The sequence below is a fragment of the Callorhinchus milii genome, unplaced genomic scaffold (genome assembly GCF_018977255.1).
Source record: "Callorhinchus milii isolate IMCB2004 unplaced genomic scaffold, IMCB_Cmil_1.0 Scaffold4, whole genome shotgun sequence".
Classification (NCBI taxonomy): domain Eukaryota; kingdom Metazoa; phylum Chordata; class Chondrichthyes; order Chimaeriformes; family Callorhinchidae; genus Callorhinchus; species Callorhinchus milii.
The window spans coordinates 77599946-77622881 of NW_024704745.1; the positions used below are offsets into that span (position 1 = coordinate 77599946).

At 42.8% G+C, this 22936-nt stretch overlaps 1 protein-coding gene and 1 non-coding gene across 4 annotated transcripts in view; one reads left to right on the forward strand and one right to left on the reverse strand.

Annotated features, from left to right (window-relative positions):
- The window catches only part of gabra5 (gamma-aminobutyric acid type A receptor subunit alpha5), an 81085-nt gene that overhangs the window by 27220 nt on the left and 30929 nt on the right, over positions 1-22936 (forward strand). For all 3 annotated transcript variants that reach the window (XM_042334558.1, XM_007891109.2, XM_007891111.2), the window contains 2 exons: positions 4715-4797; positions 21344-21487. In XM_042334558.1, the coding sequence (XP_042190492.1) occupies positions 4715-4797; positions 21344-21487 (227 nt within the window). The remainder of the gene's footprint in view (positions 1-4714; positions 4798-21343; positions 21488-22936) is intronic.
- trnae-cuc lies at positions 4518-4590 on the reverse strand. Its single transcript has one exon. It is a non-coding gene; the product is annotated as a tRNA-Glu (tRNA).

Below are 22936 nucleotides of genomic sequence, written 5' to 3' on the forward strand. Positions count from 1 at the left end.
ATCGCACAACAGTAAATGATTTTGTTGCTGCCATTTAGACAGCTGTTAGATCCATTGCTGAGGAGATGGCTCTGGCATTCATGTGTGAAACCTGGTGACAAAACAATAAAGGGTACGCAGCAGCAAATTATAGAGTCAGAGCACAGACTTCTTCTTTCCCAAGAAGGCAATTATGAGCAAAGTGCCGAGGGAGGAGAGAGGCTTCTGAAATGAGCGCAAACAACCTAAAAAAGTTCCATGTTGATAAATAGTCGCAATATAATAATAGTGACAATATCATTTTGTTTAGACGTTTGGGTTTTCATTAAAATCCTTAATTTCACCAAGATCAATAAAAAACACATCAGATGTACTCTGGAGTATTATGCAGCCCATAATGGCATTATTTCTACAATGTTCGAGTTATCTTGCTTGAATGAAGCCTATGTCAAGTGTTTCCATTCACAGTTTGCTTAAAACATTTAGGGCATTCCAGAAAGTCCTAGCCATGTTGCTGTGAAATTAATTTTGTGACACCCTCTTGATCCAGATCTCAGCAGCCCACACAATGCCGTGTGCAACCACAACTTGTGTTTATATACTACCTTTACGTGGGGTAACATCTTGGAGTGCTGATTAATGGCGTAGATTAATGCCAGTTATTATTAGATTGGATGAGGGGGGAGAGAAAAAGAGAGAGATTGAGATCCTCACCCATCATCTCACCTCTTTGGGCGGAGTGGGGAAACCTTAGATAAGCTTCTTTGGTCCACACGCTTCTGCTTGCCTAGCAGTAAGTAGGACCTGGTTTTTAGCCGATTGGTGGATTGCTTTCCGGGGTTCATAATCCCTTCAAGAGATTCGTAGGATCAAGATAGTAGTTTTCAAGAGGGAACTCGATAGATATCTTTTTTTAAAAAAAAGAGAGTAATTTGCGGAAGAATAGGGAATGGGCATGGACTGAAAAGTTACTTTCTCAGAGAGCCATCACAGACACGATGGGCCGAATGGGATTTCCTTTGTGCTGGACCTGTATTTTAGAGGAAGCTTGATGCATACACGAGAGAGAAGGGAACAGAGAAATATAGGAGGGATTAAGGAGGGGATTATAGACAGATTAAGCAAGTGGGCAGAACTATGGCAGATGGAGTTCAATGTGGGGAAATATGAGGTCATTCACTCCGGATCCAAGAATGGCAAGTCAAAATATATTCTGAATGGTGACACATTAGGAGCTGCGGAGGAGCAAAGGAATTAAGTGACGAAGTACAAATCACTAAAAGATTGTGCACAGGTACAAAAGCAATTAAAAAGGCGAGTGGAATGTTGGCTTTTATCTCAAGGGGGTTGGAATACAAAAGGGAGGGAGCAATGCTTTAATTGTACAGAGCGTTGGTCAGACTCCTTGATACAATGCCGTATCACCAACATGATAAAAATAATAAATAATCCTTGCATTTGATATAGCGCCTTATGACATCTTCAAGAGTCTCAAAGCACTTCACAGAATATACAGTAAAGGGAATTGACTATATATTTTGTGGGTGAAACGCGGCAGCCAATTGTGCACAGGAGTGTCCCACAAACAGTCGTGGATTAAAATGACCAATTTATTATTATTATTTTATGAAACCAGGGATGACAGATTATTACAAAATGATACCAGGGATGAAATGGTTAAATAATGGATTATAGGTTGTATAAACTTGGATTGTATTCCCTTGGGTTGAGAAGGCTGAGTGGTGATCTAAGTAAGTGTTTAAAATACCAAATGGATTTGATATGGTAGGGAGGGTAAATTCACGGTCAAGAGAAAGGTCTTGAGATAGTAAAAAAAATTGGGGTACTCAATCCACGACTGTTTGTGGGACACTGCTGTGCGCAATTGGCAGCTGTGTTTCGCCCACAAAATACAGTCAATTCACTTTACAGTATATTCTGTGAAGCGCTTTGAGGCATATCAATGAGGTGATAAGACGCTCTATCAAATGCGAGGATTATTATTATTATCATTATTGCATTTACCGAGTGAGATCACCAAGGATAAGTGCAGTAAAACTCATCAGCGTGATATTATCCGCCGAGATCAGAGACTACTTTGTGTGATTACTAATTAGCAGAATTATTCAGCTAGTGTAATCACTTCTAAAATGGTTTAATTTTTTTGCTCTTGACTGAACCATCTAAGCTTTTATCAAACATTTGATCATTTACACCAATTGCACACAGAGAAAAGTTGAATCAAGACCTTTTGTGCTCTTGCCTTCTGTAGACAATTGGGGTTACTTCAAAGTACTTCAACTAAGATTTGTACATGTAAAATGCAGAGCATAGCAATCCTTATGAGCGCAATACAATGTGAGCATAAATAGTTGCATTGGTTAATGTATCTATTCAGTTACAATCATATAATCCACAATGCTGAAGATAATCAAAATTTGTGGTTTAATCCCATAGTTTGGCAGTTAGTGTGTTTGACTCGCAAGCAAGAGGACCCGGGTTCGGTTCCTGGACAGGGCAACACCTGAGGCAAATATTGGTCACTCAATCCACGACTGTTTGTGGACACTCCAATGTGCAATCGGCTGCCACTATTCGCCCACAAATACACAGTCAAACTTTACAGTATATTCTGTGAAGCGCTTTGAGACGTCTTGCAGACGTGATAAGGCGCTAAATTGAATCCAAGGATTATTATTACTATTATTATTATTAAAATACAGTAATTCTGTTGCACGGTACTTTTTCCCAAGTAGAAGGGTTGCAATTTTGCAAAATATAGCACAGCAGTGTCCCACAAACAGTCGCGGATTATTTTTTAGAGGGGATTATTACCTCCAGAAAGCGATCCGCCAATCAACCAACAATTACATTCCTAGTTACTGCCAGATAAACAGAGGTGTGTGGAGTAAGGGAACTTGCCCAAGGTTTTTCCCTGCATGGGAATCGAACCTAAGTCTTGTCTCTTGTGAGTGCTCTAACCAATAACTGCAGGATTGGACAGATAAATGTGGAGATTGAGACAGAGGTGACTCGGAGGCAAGTTTCAGATATGCCAAAGCAGCAGAACAAGAGGACACATGTTCACGAGGGTAAAGGAAGGTTTTAGGACAAATACCTTGATGTTCGGATGGGACAATGGTATAGAGGTTATTTGGAAGGATGACATCAAATGGGCCAAAAGGGCCTTCTCCCACTGTACAACTCTTGTGATGATTGTTTCAGCTCTTTCTCACTTCAGTGATAAGATGTCAAAAAAGTATAAGTTTAACTGGTGCATTATACATTGCATTAATTAAATTAATGTGCTTCAAGGGCTTTGAGATGTCCTCCCGACATGAAATATGCCATATTGTATTGTATAAACTACTCAAAGATGAAGTGCAGTGTATAAATGCTGTAAACTTTATTGTTGTATGTAAATATCTTTGCAAAAAGTATCTGGAATTAAATTTTCACTTTATCACAGTGTGCCTACAATCCACCAGATAATAAATTAATCTTTCGCTCCATGGCTGTTTATTAGACGTCTCAGCTGCCACATTTGCCTACAAAAATACACAGTCACTACACTTTGCAGTGAATCCCGTGAAACACTTTAAGACATCATCCTGGTGTGAAAGGTGCTATATTGAATGCAAGGATCATTTGTACAATGCGTGTGACATTTTGCCCTTCGCACACCAGCTATTCTGAGTGGTCCCTGACTGAAATTGCCCATTTAGCACCAGAATAAATGGGTGTTGTGACACACTTTCTGGAAACTGAATTGAAACTGACAAAATTATTTCACATTGAACCTTTATAGCCAACAGGATAGAGGAGACTTTGGATCCATCATTCTGTGCGGGTTTTAAACCCATCTCCCAAGAGATAGATGGATTTGTTATATAAAGCATTGACCCGAGCTTTTGTTAGAAGTACATTGTAAACTTTAGAAAATACTTCTAAACATCTAACAAAAGCAGGATTTGTGTTTTTACACTGACTCTAATGTCAAAAAGTGCTTGCAGATTACGTCAACTGTAGTACTGTGATTTGTAGGATAATCAGGCAGTGACAGCAAAGACCTCAAAAAGAAATGAGAGTTCCTCCCACTGTCCTGGCCAACAATCCCCCGAATAAAATTGATCATTTACTTCACGGTTGCTCGCGGGACAAATTGCTGCGCACAAATTAGCTGCCCTGTGTTCGTCTCAAAGAAACGTGGTTACTGAACTTTATATTGTATCTTGTGAAGCACTTTGGGAAGTCCTCCTGCTGTGAAAAGCATTATACCAAATGTAAGGGTTAGGAGTTGGTTAACTTGCATTTGATATAGTGATGTAGTGCTTCTCACGTCTTCTCGACGTCTCAAAGCGCTTCACAGAATAGACTGTAAAGTGAATTGACTGTATATTTCGTGGGCGAAACGCGGCAGCCAATTGCGCACAGCAGCGTCCCACAAACAGTCATGGGTTGAAGTGACCAATTTACTATTTTTTTTTCTTAAGTGATTACTATTAGACCTGTGGAGTAAGGAAACTTGCCCAGGTCTTTCGCCCTGTCGGGAATCGAACCCAGGTCTCTCGCTTGAGAGGCGAGTGCTCTAAACCACTGAGCTACAGGACTCCATAAACAGTAGTATCGTGCTTATTATTATAATTATTGTGATGGTTAGTAAGAACCATCTTGTCAAACAATCACACATCAGTAAACCCAGTAACTCACCAACACTGTACTCTCTGTGTTTCAGGTTAACTATTTCTGCCGAGTGTCCGATGCAGTTGGAAGATTTCCCTATGGATTTCCACGCTTGCCCCCTTAAATTTGGAAGCTGTAAGTGTATTTAGAATTGTATTTAAGAGCAAGCAGGGGAATGGGGAGGGGGGCAGAATGACTTGATAATGTGAAGCAATTGAGTCTACCTTGAAGATTTCTTAACCAGGTTCCTGACAAAGGGATCCATTGCAATTCCTATCAGAACTTAGCTCCAGAAGTAGATCGTGTCGGAGAGGAGTTCCCGTGAGCAGTGTGAAGTATTACACTCCACATCTCAATTATGGGGAGTCATGTAGCTAAGTGGTTAGAGCACTCGCCTCGCAAGTGAGAAGCCCTTGGTTCGATTCCCGGGAGAGCGGGAGTTGGGCAAGTTTCCTTACTCCACAAGCCTCTGTTTACCCAGCAGTAGGTAGGAACCCGGTTGATGGTCCATTGGCGGATCGCTTTTCTGGGGGTAATAATCTCTTAAAAAAATAATAATTTGGTCATTCAATCCACGACTTTGTGTGGGACACTGCTGTGAGCAATTGGTTGCCACTTTTCACCCACAAAACATACAGTCACTACACTTTGCAGTGTATTTTGTGAAGCACTTTGAGATGTCTGGAAGATTGTATAAGGTACGATATCAAATGCAAGGATTATTAATATTATAATTGGATTGCCAGGTCCCAATGCTGGATGACCACAACCCATCACGTGGGCAGTTCATGCCACAACCTTGTTTCTCGCAGGAATGGCTCTCCCTGGGAAGGAATGGGAACCTTTCCATCGAATCATAGAATTATACAGCACAGAAGGAGGCCATTCGACACATACAGTTTGTCTGTGTGCAGATGCATGTCATTCAGGTCAGGGAATATGATGTCTACAGAGGGAGAGGGAGGTGACCGTTAGCACGGTCAAAGAGGAAGGTCTTCAGGTCCGAGTTGAAGATAGGGAAGGAAGGGGCAAGGTGGGGCAGTACAAGAAGAGTTCCAAAGTTTCGGGGCATGGTGGCTGAAAGCACGACCAAAATTGAGACGAGAGTGCTCCTAAATGAGATAATTATCACATACCCCATTCCCCTTCTATATCTTTATATTGTTTTAATAAAATAATAATAATAATAATCCTTGCATTTGATATAGCGCTTTTCACGTCGGGAGGATGTCCCAAAGCAAAAAAGTCAATTTTCTGTCGGAAGTTAAGTTAAATTGGGGAGAGAGTTTGCTTGTGTCGCCTGCAATCCAATTTGCCTTGAACTGAGAAACAACCCTATTAAATATCATTTGGAGAATTACAGAAGTAACAAGGAAATGTGGCACAGAATTACTGCACTGCAAATCACAGCCACCGAATACGAGAGCTCCAGTGTGAATACACGCTTGTCATGTAATCTGCTGCAGGATACAAGGTGACATTGTGTCACAGTATAATTGAACACATTTAATGCAAAATTATGTAACTGCAAAACAAGGTATTAATAGCTGTGAAATGTTCATATATAGATATAAAATAATGCCTCATCATCAAGTACTTTTTCAACAGTTATTAAAACTTATGATCAAGGTCACTGTTCATCTCCATGCCACAGAAACTGGGCAGAACCACTAAATGGTATCCGTGTCTGTCCAAAAACTTAACTTGGCGCCAAATGGTCCGAGATAATGCTTAGCTGTTCAGCTCCGCCAGGTGGCACCCATCTCCCCTCCTGTTAGATCCATTTATCTCTACTTTTCCCTGATACCAGTAACCCTCGCAATTGTTCCAATCCTGCCCTCTTCTCTCTTGGCTCCAATCGCTCCATTTTTTCTTTGGGTCCAATCCAATACAATACAAAACTACGTTTGTATAGGGCCTTTCATGTCAGAGGACTTCCCAAGGCGCTGGATAGTCAGGGATTTGCAACCAAGCTGGGGGAAGGGGGTTGGGATCAGGGAAGATGGAAGGTGGCTGAAGACATGGTCGAAGAGGAAGGTCTTGAGATATATATGCCTTAAAGGAGGAAAGGGAGGGAGCGAGGCGAAGGGAATATGGGATGGAGTTCCAAAGGGTGGAACTGCATCTCTTTCTTAATATGCACCCAATCTCTCCACTCTTAGGATCATAGAATCATACAGCACAGAAAGAGGCCATTCAGCTCATCATGCCTGTGCCAGCTCTTTGAAAGAGCTACCCAATTAGTGCCACTCCATCACTCTTTCTCCATAGCCCTGCAATTTGTTTTCTTTTCAAGTAAATATCCAATTCCCTTTTGAAAGTTATTATTGAATCTGCTTCCACCACTCTTTCAAGCAATGCATTCCAGATCTTCCAATGGTCCCAATTACTCAGCAATTCCTTTGGCTACAACCTCTCTCCTGCCATGACCCCAGGCTCTCCACATCACCCAATTCCTCTGATCTCTCCATTCTTCCACAATTTCTCCCAATGGCCCTTATCTCTCCACTGTTCCCATGGCCCTACTTTCTGGATTCTTCAGAAAAGTTACAGTGCTTTTTTCTTTAACGCATGATTTAACCTTTGCGAATAATCATATAATAATAATAATAATAATCCTTGCATTCGAAATAGTGCTTTATCACATCGTTGAGACAGATACCAGTACAACCTGGAGGGTGATAGATAATGTGACCTGACCTGAAGTTTGAATCTAGGAACCTTCCAACTCAGAGCCAACTGAGCTAGGCCAACACCTGAATCCCCAAGTATGAGCGCAAATCTCTATTCTCATGCCATAAAATTAGAATGAATCTCCGCAGGACACCTGCTTTGATTTTTTGATAAAAATGCCAAGCTTGCTCAGTGAATGCCTTAACTGTTTTGTTTAATCAGTGAATGTTCGTAAGACCTTCCAGGCTTGGTGAATTGATTGAGCCAGACGTGCTAAGAAGCTGAAAGACTTCATAGAGTTGATGCAGAACAACCTTTAGGTTAATGATTCTGTCACTGCACAAAATTAATTTAAATCTCTTAGACTTGTCAGCCTCAGTTACTCGCTCAGGCTAGTACAGTAATCCATCACTGATCTCGTCTTCATCGCTTCAGGGTCTTTTTAGAAAAATCCCGAAAGTCAGAAGAATTGTGCAGAAGAAAAGAATGTTCAATATGATTCTTTTGTGAAACAGGAATTCAGAAAGGATAGATTCTGCATCAACAACAACAGCAACAACTTGCATGTGTATCCTGCCCCTCACACAAGGTAGCATCTCAGAGCTCTTGAGTGACTTCAATACCATTATAGTTTTTTTTCTCTTCGTGGCGCTGCTGGGCAGAAACCTGAGCTGAGGGAGAATGGGAGCTTAGAAGGTGTGGAACAGCAACAACAACTCGTGTTTATGTAGCTCCCCTCACACAGGGTCGTATCTGGTGGCGTTCGGAGCGGAGGGGAAAGATGACCGAAAGCGCGGACGAAGGGGTATATCTTGAAGGCGGCTTTGAACAGTGGGAGGAAGAGTCAGAAAGACTCCAGGATGGAGTTCCAGAGAGTAGGGGCAGAAAGGATGAAAGCACTTGAAGAAGGCCAGGGCAAAGCATTGCAAAACAGTTAAACCAAACTGTGGGGTTTGTGGGAACAGATGAGGCTGACGGGATATTACAGAAAGGGATCAGATCTGCACTTTGGTGTCAAATGAAGTTCAATGCAGATAAACGCACATCAGAAATAAAACTACAAGATACACTTTAATCTATGAATGGGATGGAACTTGTATCGGTTTGAAAGGGAATATAACAGCATTTAAATAAACTTTATTAAATATAACGCGTTTTGCATACAAAATACAGAGTCAATCCACTTTACGGTATATTCTCTGAAGCGCTTTGAGACGTCTCAACGACATGATAAGGCATTATATCAAATGGAAGGATTATTATTATTATTTATTATTATTAAATAAGAGTTGGATATTGAGTATGAAGCATAATAATAATACTAGGATTAAAGGGTACCACAATAACAATCCTTAATAATAACCCTTGCATTTGTCATAGCCCCTTATTATGTTGTTAGGACATCTCAAAGTGCTTCACAAGAGTTACTGTGAAGTGTAGTCATCGTGTATTTGGTCGGCAAACGTGACAGCCAGTTTGCACAAAGGCAGCCGTGAAGTGAGTGACCAATTTTATTTGGAAAATTGTCAGCCAGGACACCGGGAGGAACTCCCTTCCCTTTTTCAACAGCATCACGGGATCTTTAACATCCACCTGAACAGGCAGACGGAGACCTCGGTTTCACGTCCAATCCAATAGTGGGCACCTCGAACAAGGCAGCATTTCCCCAGCACTGCACTGGTGTGTCAGCTCGACTATGAGTTCAAAATCTCTGACATGGGCCTCGAATCCACAAGCCTTCTGACTCAGAAGTCAAAAGTGCAACCAGTTGAATCAGCCTGACATCCACCTGTATAATTATAATAATCCTTGCACTTGATATAGCGCCTTATCACGTCGTTAAGACGTCTCAAAGTGCTTCACAGGATACACTGTAAAGTGGAGTGACTGCAATTTATGAGTGAAACCCGGGTGCCATTTGCACACAGCAATGCCCCACAAACAGCCGTGGAGTAAGCGACCAGTTTTATTTGGAGGATTGTTGGCCAGGACACCGGATGAAACTCCTTCTCTTTTCGAATAGTGCCGTGGGATCTTTAACGTGCACTTGAATAGGCAGACATTTTATGGTTTCATCTTCTACAAAATGAGCTGAGGAGACCAGTCACTTGGGCTAACAATAAAGCAAGAGTTGGATTTTGTTTTCAAATGATGAACATTATTCGGTAGTCCAAAGAGAAAATGTAAAATTAAAATAAAAAATGGAATAATGTGCCCCATTAACCCCGGGAGGAGGTGATTGCAGATGGTAGGAGGGGAGAGGGGAGAGGGGAGAAGGGAGATGTAGAGGAGAAGATTGGTCTGCAAAATTAATAGGACATAAAAGCGAATGAACTTTCTTGTATTCAAATTGGTTGGTCGGGTTGACAGTGCAGACAGTGGAAGTAATTTCTAGTGGTGTTTAATATTGAAGGAGTTACATTGATCAAAAAGGTGTCGCTCACCTGGGGAGGTTCACGAGAGGATAACAAAATGCCGTTGTATGGATTAATAAAGGGACAAAGGGAATAAATATTTATGGAGTGACTGTTGAATGGAAAATATGAAATAGCCTAATCCGCAGGGAGGAAGCTATTATTTATTTACTTTCCCCCTCCTCCGCACAACTAAACAGCAAATAGAAAACTAGCAAATAGATTGCTTTTGTTTAAAAAATAATTGTAAAAAGAATGTGTGGTGATGGAAGACCTGCACAGCTGAAATGAAAGCCCCCAAATCAATGGAGGCGAAAATTGTTCATGTTAAATTGAAGGAGAAGCAAAAATAATAATAATAATAATAATAATAATAAGACTTGCATTTCATGGTTCCTATCAATGTCGTTGTGATGTCTCAAAGTGTTTACAGGACGTTTTCGTATTTTCTATCGTGACTGTACGATTTGCAGCCAATTTGCGCACCGTAATCTCCTGCACACAGCCACATAACAAGTGACCAAAGTTATGGCGGAATGTTGGTTAGGACATCAGGAGGAACTCCCTTCCCTTTTTGAACAACGACGTGGGATCTTTAACATACACTTGAACGGGCAGACGGGATTGTGACGCGTTTCGTTGAAAGCTGGCACCTCCCAGCAATGCAACACACCCCCTCCCAGCCCAAGACGATGAATGAATCCACGACCTCCTGACTCAGAAACGAGAGGGGTGACACTTATAATAATAATAATAATAATAATCCTTGCATTTGATATAGCGCTTTTCACGTCGGGAGGACGTCCCAAAGCGCTTCACAGAACATACTGTAAAGTGAATTGACTGTATATTTGTGGGCGAACGCGGCAGCCAATTGCGCACAGCAATGTCCCACACAAACAGTCGTAGATTGTAAATGACCAATTTATTATTGTTTTTGGTTTTGGAGGGATTATTATTAGGCTCTGTGTGGAGTAAGGAAACTTGCCCAAGGTTTCGCCCTCTGCCTGGAATTGAACTCAGGTCTCTCACTTGCAAAGCGAGTGCTCTAACCACTGAGCTACAGGACTCCACTTTACACGGTTTACTGCAAAATGTAGTGACTGTATTTTTAGCTGGGAGTTACTGTCCGGGACTCCAGAGAAACTCGCTCCTCTTTTCAAATAGCGCCAGGGGATCTTTAACATCCACAGTTTAACGTCTCATTGAAATGATGGAATATTAGTTGCAGGATTATTCTGACTGTCTGTTCTTCGGGTAGATATAAAATATTTCATATCACGCTATTAGAAAAGTGAAGGGACTTTCTCCAGGCTAACAGTCCTCCAGATTACTCGATCATTCAGCTCACGGCTGTTGTGTTTGCCCACAATCAATCACCTCACTTTAACAGTAATTACTTCTGAAGCTCTTTGAGATGTTTTGACATAATAAGACTCTAAAAAATTGCAGGTTCTTCCTTCCTAACCCACATTTCTAAGCAATGCATTTGGCCTTCTGATTAACGCAGCCACATTCTCAGCCTTTCCAAACCTTAGCCACTGACATCTGATAGTTTAGCTGCCAACATCAAACAGGATGCCCATAGCATAGCGGGTAGCGTGCTCGCCTCGCAAGGAAGAGGACACGGGTTCGATTCCTGGGCAGGACGAAACCTTAGGGAAGTTTCCTTACTACACAAGCCTCTGCTTATCTAGCAGTAAGTAGGAACGTCGCTGCTAGTCAATTGTCGGATCACTTTACAGGGGTAATAATCAATCAATCATTCAAAAAAATAAATTTGGTCGCTCGATCCAGGACCATTTGTGTGATGCTGCTGCGTGTAATTGGCTGCCACTTTTCTCCTACAAAATACACAGTCAATCCACTTTACAAAAATATTCTGTGAAGCGCTTTGAGATGGTCGAAGAGGAGGGTCTTGAGACAACGACGACAACAACTTGCATTTATATAGCGTCCTTCACGCCGGACGGCATTTCGGAGCGCTTAAAAGGCAATCTTTGAAAGAGATAAGGGAGTGAGGCAAAGGAACTGTGGAATGGAGTTCCAAAGGGAGAGGGCGGAGAAGCCAAAGGGACGTGAAGCCTGTCGAGCGAAGAGAGTGAACAGGTAGATATGGATGAAACATATAAAATAAGGATATTTTATATATTTTTAGGATATACGTTTTGCCCAAAAACTACACAGTCAATTCACTTTACAGTATATTCGCTTTGAGATGTCTCAACAACGTAATAAGGCACTATATCAAATGCAAGGATTATTATTGTATTCTGAAAGTGTAGTGACTGTGTATTTTGCAGGTGAACCCGGCAGCCAATTTGCACACAGCAATGTCCCGCAAATAAGCCGTGAAGTGAAAAGATGTTGGCAACGATTAGGAGAAATTGATTTCCTTTAAATCCGCCCCTTATTAACATTTCTCATTAGTCCAGAGAGATAAAGGATTTCTCCGAAAAGAGAATAAAATATACGTTTTAAACAATTTGTCTGATTGAACCCAGGGGGGAATTATTGTAAATTGCTAGTGATACAGGAGTTTCAAATGCAACCATAAAGCCTGCAAGTATCCATCTTAAGTGCCCAGCAACCAAATCAAAGTAAATCACAGATTGAAGTCCAGAATAGGGCAACCGGTTGCAATGTATTTTAGTGCTTTGGCTTTGAATCCTCGTCATATTTATTGTCGTGCAGGACAGGGTAATGGATTGACCAACAGCTGTGCAGAGCAGGACCTTCTTACACTGCTAAGTACTCTTTGATCAGCAATGCCTTCAAAGTACCTTGCCCTGTCAAAGCATCTAGGTCCAATCTTTTGGTTCAACACCTACGCTCATCAATACGTGCCATTTCCATCCTCTTCCTTCTGCAACCTCCTTCAACCACAGCGACCTGGCCAATCCCTTCGCTCAGCCAACATTGGGTTGCTTTATTTCCATAGCCCTATCCCCCCCAAATACAGTTACTCCACTTTACAGTATATAAGGATTATTATTATTAGGATTATTATTATTATTATCGTCGGGTCGACTTTCAGCCCTTCTGCCCTGGCTCTCTGGAACTCCATCCTGAAGTTCCACCAATTCGATCCCTCCCTTTCCTCGTTTCACTCCAACTGCTCCGAGATGCTGCATCGCATGAGAAGCGCTATATATAGGCAAGTTGTTGTTGCTGGTGTTTCAAGGTTCTTCCTCTTTGACCGTGCTTACATCATCTTTTCCCTCCCCACTCTTGTCGCCTCTCACTCCTAGTTCAGGCGCCCTATCAGTGAGTACAATAATAATAATAATAATCCTTGCATTTGATGTAGCGCCATATCACGTCTTCGGGACTTCTCAAAGCGCTTCACAGAATATAATGTAAAGTGAATTGACTGCATATTTTGTGGGCGAAACTTGGCACAGCAGTGTCCCACAAACAGTCGTGAATTGAGTTACCAATTTTTGTTTTTAAGAAATTATTACCCCCGGAGAAGCGATCCACCAATCGACTAACAACGGGGTTCCTACTTACTGTTCGGTAAACAGAAGCGTGTGGAATAAGGAAACTTGGCCAAACCTTCGCCCAGCCGGGAATTGAACCCAGGTCATCTCGTTTGCGAGCCAAGTGCTCGAATTACTAAACTACAGGACTCCAAAGGATCAAGTTCTTTGAGACAGCCTCCCAGCATGAAAGGTGTTACGTCAATGCAGCTTTATTATATTAAAATACATGTTGCTAGGGACACATCGACATTGATGCTTTCACATTAACTGCAACCTGAGGACAAAGGATTGTTCCTGTTGATAATGTGGAAAGAGCCTTGGCTCTCACCAACGGCTCCAGCGAGGGAGCCACGGGTTTGATCCAGACACACGGAAATCTCTATGTGAAAGTGGCAACAGCAACAACAACAAATTACAGTCAGAATGAAGTCTCAAGGCACGGGACAGTTAAGGGTTTGCACCCAAGTTGGGGGCTGGAATCAAGAGGAGTGGAGGGCAAAGGAGATGGGGGTAGGAGGGTGTCTGAAGGTACGGCCAAAGAGAAAGGTCTTGAGACGGGTATCCCTTGAAGGAGGCAAGGGAAGGGGCGAGGTGGAGGCAGAGTTCTGAATAATCTGCTGTTTTTGGAAGGAAGAGTTGAGAAGTCCGGTGAGCAACGAGTTGAGCATAACCTGAACATTCATAACTCTGGACATCATATGCATGGAACTCAGTCTGGTTTGGATACAATAAACATTTATTGTTATATACGATTGGCTGCTGCGTTTCAGCCACAAAATATACAGTCAATTCACTTCACAGTTTATTCTGTGAAGCGCTTTAAGATGTCTCTAAGACGTAATGAGGTGCTATACCAAATACAAGGATTATTATTGTTATTATTAAGCACGGTGATGAGTTTCCGCATGTGTCAGACATTCGACTGACCAAAATGATTAGGAGCAAGATGAACTGAACTTTTCAAAGTGTTTCCCAAATCGATCTTGAGCTATTCAGAGCCAAACTATTTATAATATGTAGGAAAGCACATGGATTAATTGACCCATCAAAGCTGCTCAAGTATACACTTATAATAATAATAATAATCCTTACACATCAGGAGGGCATCACAAAGCACTTTACAGGATTTATCAGGATGGTTCAATTGGTAGTTATTCTCATTTCTGAGTCAGAGTTCAAGCTCCACGTCAAGACTTGGAACTCATAGAGTCTAAGATAACACTGCAATGCAGTGCTGGGGATGTGCGCTGCAATATTGGAGGTGTCATTGTCTGGTTGAGAGGTTCAGGTGAATTTTAAAGATCCCATGGCACTGTGCAAAAAGAGAAGGGAGTTTCTCCTGGTGTTCTGGTCAACAGTCCCTAAAATTAAATTGGTCTCACCCTCCATGTCTGTTTATGGGACATTGTGTGCAAATTGGCTACCGAGTTTTGCCCATAAAACACACAGTCGCTCCACCTTACAATAATAATCCTTGCATTTGATATAGAGCCTTATCACATCGTTGCAACGTCTCAAAGTGCTTTACAGAATATTCTGTAACGTGAATTGACTATATTTTGTGGACAAAACAATATTAACCTGGGAAGAGTTTTGGAACGTCCTCCTGATGCGAAAGGTGCTGTACCAACTGCAAGAATTATTATTATTATCGTAAACTGTGAAGCGTAGTGACAGTGTATTTTGCCAGCAGAGCTGGATCTTACACTGTGAGTCCAAAGGATGAAATCAAAGGAGCTGAAGGAGATTGTTCATTACATCTCTTTCGTGAGCACTTTTGATTTGTGATCAAGTCTAAAGTCAGCCTGTGAGTGAGTATTTTTTTTTGTCAGCTGGGCTGTCTGACACGTGCAGAAACCCATCACCATGCTTAAGAGAATTCAAACCAAACCAGGGTTAACGGGAGCTGAATGGGACTTCCAAGCCCCCCCAGTGACTAGCCTGCCCTTCCAGGTCCTGCGCTGAGCCAGGCTGTGCTGTGCTGTCATCAGCAATGCCAAACACAAGACAGTAATCTCACTGAGGGCCGGTGGACAAATAATGAATAAAAACTGAATCACCTCAACTGCAGGATGAGATTATAATCTTTTACTCACTCGAGTTTTTTTAATACCAACGTTATTTACTGTACATTTTGCAGAGTATTTATTTAATAACTGCAGTTTTTTTTGTTATTCCAGCTCACGAGTCACAAAGTGACTCCAGGTTAGGGAGCCAGTGGGTCCAAAGCCACATAACCATAGTCTGTTAGAACCAACTTGTCTCGAAATGGAAGATCACACAAAGTTTTTTTTTGCACTTCTCACAAAGAACCAGCTTTCAAATTATTAATTACAATTACAATTTTATATTTCCAGGGTTAATAAGCCCTCCACAAAAAAAAGGTCTCTCAATAATCTCATCGTCTCCAAATACCTAGTCAATCAACTTTACAGTATATCATGTGAAGCACTTTGAGACGTTTCAATGACCTGATAAGACGCTGTATCAAATGCATGGATTATTATTTTTATTATTATTTATATATTTGGTTTAACGCCTTTCACATCAGGAGGATGTCACAAAGTGCTTCACAGGATATACTCAACCAGTGACTGTGTGTTTTGTGGGCTCAATTTAAAGGCTTTCTACAATTCTGAACAATCCCAAATCTTTTAAGACCAAACGGTTTTACAGGTGGAGAAGACAAGGTGGAATTTCTGGCATTGTACCTGGGGGAGTGGTGCACAGCCAGAGATGTTGTCCTGTGGATGAGAAGTTGAAACAAGACCCTGTCTGCCTGCACCAACAACAACTTGCATTTATATAGCGCCACTCACACAGGGTAGCTTGACAGTGGCAGAGCCTTACACTGAGAAGATGGGGAAGGAGGGGGGAAGCAAAGGGTTTGAGTCAGAGTGTCCCAGAGTGTCAGGCTGCGGTGGCTGAAAGCACAGCCACCAATGGTTGGTGCAGGAGGCCGGAGACAGTCGAGCGGAGGCAACGACTAGTGGATTGAGGAGTAAGCAGGTTGTCTATTCCTCAGGCGGGCATTAAAGATCCTATGTCATTGTTTGGAAAGAGAAGAGAATCCTATCTGATAATCCTCCAGATTAATTGGAGTTTTACCTTGTATGTCGATGATAATGGGATCTTGCTGCTGCAAATGGCTGCTATGTTTACCTGCCAAACAGATCGATACTTGGGAATACAGCAACAACAAAATTACATTTATAGAGCGCCCTTCATGTCGGGAAGACGTCCCAAACCGCTGAACAGTCAGGTGTCGGGGCCCGAGCGTGGGGGAGGGGTGGTATAGGGGTGCGGGAAGGCAGAGAGGTGGGAGGGCAACCGAAGGCACGATCGAAGAGAAGGGTCTTGAGACCGACCTTGAAGGAGGCGAGGGAGGAAGTGAGGTGAAGGGACTGTGGGATGGAGTTCCAGAGTGTGGGGACAGAGAGGCTGAAAGCCCGGCCACCGATGGTAGGGCGGGTCGGGCGGGAGACATGGAGCAGACCGGAGCCCAATGAATGGAGGGAGTGGGCAGGTTGGTAGGAGGGGACAAGGCCATGGATGGCCTTAAAGGTGAGGACAAGGATCTTGAACTCGATCCTCTGGGGGATGGGGAGCCAGTGGAGTCGGGTGAGGGTGGGAGTGATGGGGTCGCGGAGCCTGGTGCGTGAGAGTACACGAGCTGCAGAGTTTTGGATGATTTGCAGCTTGTGAAGGGAAGAGTTGGGAAGGCCGATGAGGAGGGAGTTCCTGTAGTCGAGCCTTGAGGTAACGAATGCGTGGGTGAGGGTTTCGGCAGCCTGAGGGGTGAGGCAGTGGCGGAGTCTGGCAATGTTGCGGAGGTGGTGGTAGGCAGTGCCGGTCATGGCGCGGATGTGGGGGAGAAAGGACAGTTCAGGGTCAAACAAGACACCCAGGTTCCTGATTGGCTTAGTGAGGTTGAGTGTGCAGCCGTGGAGGCTGATGCTGCCAGCGGCCGAGGTGTGGAGGCGCTGGCGCGAGCCAATCAGGAGGGTCTCTGTCTTACTGACGTTGAGTTGGAGAAAGTTGGCCCTCATCCAGGCCTTGATGTCGGACAGGCAGTTGGTCAGGACGCCAGTTGTCCTGGAGTTCAGGGTGGAGGCAAAGAGGTAGAGTAAAGTCCAGCATTTTCTCACAGTGAGAGTCGGAGGAAAATATTTGCGATGTGTGTCGGGGAGGGCGGAGGAGCCGGTTAGTGGTGGAGAACAGGAGCCTGGGATTGCCTTTCGCCTCCACGATTAACCTGGAATAGAAGGATGATTTGGCTGAGGCGAGAGCAGAGCAGTAGTTCTTTATGAGGTCCAGCCAGTTGTGGCAGTGGACCGTTAGGCTGGATTTGAGCCAAGTGCGGTCAGCAGACAGCACCTGGCCTTTAAGCAAGTGGAGGTGGCTGGTGAACCAGGGTGAGGATCCGGAATAGGAGGTAGTTCGGGAGGTAAGGGGGGCAAGGGCGTCGAGTGTGCTGGAGAGGGTACTATGGAGAAGAATGAGGGCAGCGAGTGGGTTGTTGCGAGAGGTGGGCCAGAGGGGGAGGAGATCAGAGGCCTCCAGGGCAGCTGAGAGGCATTGCGGGGAGATCTTCTTCCACGGGTGGTAGAAGACTGTAGAACAAGAAGACATAGGTTTGGAGTTGCAAAAGGTAATTTCAGGACAGACACCAGTTTTTCTTTACTCAGAGGGTAATAAATGATTGGAACAGATTGCCAGAAAAGGTGATAGAGGCCAGGACGCTGGACTCATTTAAAAAGGAGCTTGATGCTGTGATGGGGTGGGTGCATAGGGTGGGAGTTCTCGAGGGATAGGATCGGATGGTCGAAGGGTCTTCTTCATCCGAACCAATCTTGTAAAACAGTCACTATACTTAAGATTGGGAAGGAACCATTGCCATCGCTAACACCTGGGCACTTTTGTTCTGCCGAACCATGTTTGTATTGAAAGATTAATAATCGTAACCAGAATTATTGCAAATAAAACATTTTAAAAAAATAATATTAATAATTTGGTCACTCAATCCACGACTGTTTGTGAGACACTGCTGTGTGCAATTTCACCCACAAAACATGTAGTCAATTCTTTTTGCAGTATATTCTGTGAAGCACTTTGAGATGTCTCGAAGATATCACATCGTTGAGACATCTCAAAGCACAAAAAATTGGATCGTCTGTGTATTTTGTGAACAAAATACTTTTATTATGGAATGCTCTGCCTGAAAGAGAAGTGGAAACAGATTCAGTAACAATTTTCAAAAGGGAATTGGATAGGTACTTGAATTTTCAAGGAACGAATGGGGGAGTGGGACTAATTGAGTAGCTCTTCCAAAGAGCCGAGAAAGGCACGATGGGATGAATGGTCTCCTTCTGTGCTGTAATATTCTATGATTCAATGATTATTTCCTCCGTCACCCAATATAATTGTGGCTCCAATGTTTTTAATATTTCAGAGAGTGCAGAATTCTTAAAGGTGGCCTTAGTTTTCAACTCATTTTTTAGTACCTTCCTTGTGAGATCCAACAGAAAACTATCTTCGAATGTTAGGTTGAATTCAACAATTTGACAAATATGCAGTTCTCAGAAACATTTAAGAAAATAAGAGCAAATCCAGATCCAAGTCGAATTTCTCCCCATTGATCGAGCATTTTCTGCACGTTATCAGTTTGGTACAAGGTGGACTATTGATGTGTCAGTGTTATGCACTAATACACTGTGCCATGGAATGATGCCTGATATGTGTAACGCAGCCAGTTCTCAATTTTTTTCAGGAGCCCAAGTTGGCTACTCTGCTATCTATTTAATTCCTGATTACCTTGTTTCTCTCCATATTCTTGTTTCTCTGCAAATCCCTCTTCCCTTCCTCACCCCCAGTTTGAGTTTCCAGTCATCAAGTGCAAGAATTATTATTATCTATATGAAACTCTTTAGCACGTTCTCATGTTGTGAAAGACGCTTTGTAAATGTTAATTGTCGTTGTACTCACCCACTTCCCTTTTAAATTGGAATAAAAATAGTCCTGGCTTTTGGCAGAGCGTCTTTCACATCGGGAAGACGTCTCAAAGCACCTCAAGGGATTTACTGTAAAGTGTTGTCGAACTCAGCAGCCAATTTTCACTCAGCAGTGTCTCACAAACGGTCCCTGAAGTAGTGTTCCCGCAGATTTGTTCAGAATTTAACCCCTTTCAATCGCGGGCCATGTCCTCTGGTTCTACTGTTCAGTACAATCATAGAATCACACAGCACTGAAGGAGGCCATTCAGCCCTTCATGTCTGTGCCGGCTCTTTGAAAATAGCTATCCAATTTAAATCCCACTCCCCCGCGCTTCCCCCATAGCACTGCAAACTTGTCCTTCCCAAATAATTATCTACTTCTCTCTTAAAAGTTGTTATCAAATCTGCCATCGATCTGCTCAATTTCCAAGTTTGTTCAAGTCCTCCTGTAACCTATCATGTTCACCTTCGCAGTCTACCAATGTGCATTTGTGTTTTGTGTATAATAATAATCCTTGCAATTCATATAGCGCCTTATCACGTCGTTGAGAAGTCTCAAAGCGGTTCACAGAATATACCGTAATGCAAATTAACTGTGTATTTGTGGGCTAAACGCGGCAGCCAATCGTGCATGATGATGCCCGCAGAAGAAATAGTCTTTATTTCCACTGTTTTCAAATGTATTTTTGCTCACTGTAAATGATGTTTTATCTGCTTTTTGTGTATTTTACTTTCCACCTATAACACCTCCCATTTAAGGTACAATTGTGGAACTTCAACAAACGCTGTATATTCTTGCAGACTTAACAATCAAGCTTCATTTTATTTTTGTTTCATTGGGCAAAGTCATTCTCAGACAGTATGTTACATAAAGCAGACTTAGACCCTGTGGTTGAAAGCAGCTAAAAGATTAATGATGTTGCATTAAACTCTTAATCCCCCTGTATATTCACAAGATTATCTCTTGCTGCCTGGGATGAGGTGTTACAGCACAAACATGTACTTTGATAGCAGTAGTTAATCACTATTTATAACTGAGGGAGAAGAGGGAATCGCTCCTCTGTTTTTGGTTTTGCATTGAAAATTAATGGGCAATTGTTAATTTCTCTCTTTTATTAGCATTGTCTTCCAGTCTGAACTCATCTCAATAATTTAGAAATATAGTATATTACAAGACAAGTGCATGAAGGATAGAGGCTTGAACGTGTACGGGAAGGTAGGGCATCGTGATTGATAGTACAGTTCGCTTTGAGAACCGGTCCAGACTCCATGGGCCGAATGGCCTTCTTCTGTGCTGTAAATTGCTATCATTCTAATTTCGCCTGATGTTGAGCCAGCGAGAGAGGGGAGGTGACTGTAGGCACGGTCAAAGAGGAAGATCCTCAGGTGTGATGTGAAAACAGGTAAGGAGGAGGCAAGGTGGAGGGATTGAGGCAGAGTTCCAGAGTCTCGGAACATGGTGACTGAAAGCACGGCTGCCGGTGGTGGAGGGATGGACTTGCAGGAAGCCGGAGCCAGCTGATTGAAGGGGGCAGATAGAGGAAGTGGGGTGTGAGCAGGTCGGAGAGGTGAGGCGGGGTTACCAAGGCATGAAGTGACTTACAAGTGAGAGAATAAACGGACACAATAAGTTTAAAGGGAAGGAGAGGGAGATTAACAAATACTATCCACGATCCACATCTTCACTGATCTCAGAACCGACGGGCTGGATAAACCCATCTGTCACCACGGGCTGTGTTGATGAAAAACGACATAAAAGGATATCAAAGATACTTCCTCATATCGTGGCCAGAAAAAAACAATCCTCTCACTCAAGCCCTCCCTCTCCCCCTCCTCCCCGTGAAAACTAGTGAACAAATGCGAATACAATTCACATTCACCTGCAAACGTTACAAGTCTACCCTCAAAAGCACAAAAGGGAAGGACGTCAAGCCACGTAACGGTTAGCACTCAGGTGCTGTAAACGCATTAAGGCATTAGGCTGCAAATTAGATTTAAATTGCTTTATTTCCGTCTCGGGAAAGTATCCCAGCGACAGTGCCAGCTGCACCGTGCTCCACTGGTCGGGGCCAGGGATCATCATTAACCCCTCTAATCTCTGCCTCCCTCCCAACAGATGCCTATCCCAAATCTGAGGTGGTTTACAAGTGGACGCACGGAGGCACCTCCTCGGTGGAGGTGGCGGAGGATGGCTCCCGTCTCAATCAGTACGATTTGCTGGGGCACACCATGGGCACGGAAATTATCAGGTCCAGCACAGGTCTGCTCTTTGGCTCACATTTTGTTATTCAGCAAAAATGGTGCTTTACAACGGGGCGGTTTTATTAAACTGCATGTCCTACCCCCTTTTTCAAGATATTTTAACCTTTTTGCATTTTAAAACGTATGAAAAAAAAGCTATCGCATGTAATTAATGGGAACATTTGGCATATAGATAGACAGCAAATAATATATACATATACATACATATGTACTGTTCAAATAATAATAATCCTCGGATTTGAATAATAATTATTGTACATACATGACGTTTTGTCCATAAAATATAGCCAACTCCCTTTGCAGTATATTCTGTAGGATTAATATTATTATTGATACAGCGCCCGTATCACGTCGTTGAGATGTCTCAAAGAACTTTACAGAATAAGTGAGTTGACTATATTTTGCAGCAAAAATATTATACAGTATATACACATACAAAAATATGTGTACATGTTAATACACCATTCACAACACGTGGACAAAATCTAAGTGTGTAAATGCACTATTTTTATCACTCATATAAAATGTTAGCATTTTTGGTTTTACATATATATATATAGAGAGAGAGAATATATACATAAAAAGGCTTTGCTTTGCTTTGATTGAGCTAAGCCACTGTGAACATTTTGCAGGAAAGCTGCAGCAATCCCAAAACAAGACTAAATTAGAAAAAATCAAACGCTACTTTTTTTTGGGGGGGGGGGGGTGGTGAGGGTGATGGGTGTCCTTATTTTATTTTAATTAATATGTTTTTTCGTTGCAAAAATGCACAAGCCCACCCTTTGACGTGAAGCCAAAGCCTTTTATGTAAGCTGCCTGCAGTGACCTCTGCAGGGACGGTGCAAACCCCACGTGGGCTCAAGGGGGGGGGGACGCGCTTGATTGACAGTTCCGGGGTGGGAGCTTTGATTGACAGGCACCGCCGGCTGCTCCCGGTCTCATCCCGGAATAGGGGGCATGCGCCGGGTCCTCCTGCTCTCTCCGCCCCCCCCACCCGGCTGAGCGGAACCGACCCCATTGGGTCACGTGGGCCGAGGCGATGACACAGTGGGAGCGCACCTCTAATTGGAGTGTATAGGGAGACGCACCTCTAATTGATGACCAGACAGATAGCAGGACATGTGTTTTTTTTCTCTCTTTTCTTTTCTTTCTGCATTTGCAACCAGCTTTGGTATTTTTTTTCTGTCACGGTGAAACCAGCCGACCTGACAAAACACGTGTCCCTTTCTTTCCCGGCAAAGAATTGTTCAGCTCAAATTTAAAAGCGGTCCTTTTTTTAATTTTCATTTTAAAAGAAAAAATAAATCAATAAGTAAAATTACTGTATCTAAATATATCAACCCGCCGCCCCCCCCCCCCCACCCCAAAAAAACGGTTGCAGAAATAGATATATGTGGAAATAAACCCTTTCCATCTGCCAGTTCAATGCCACGCGCAATTATAATAA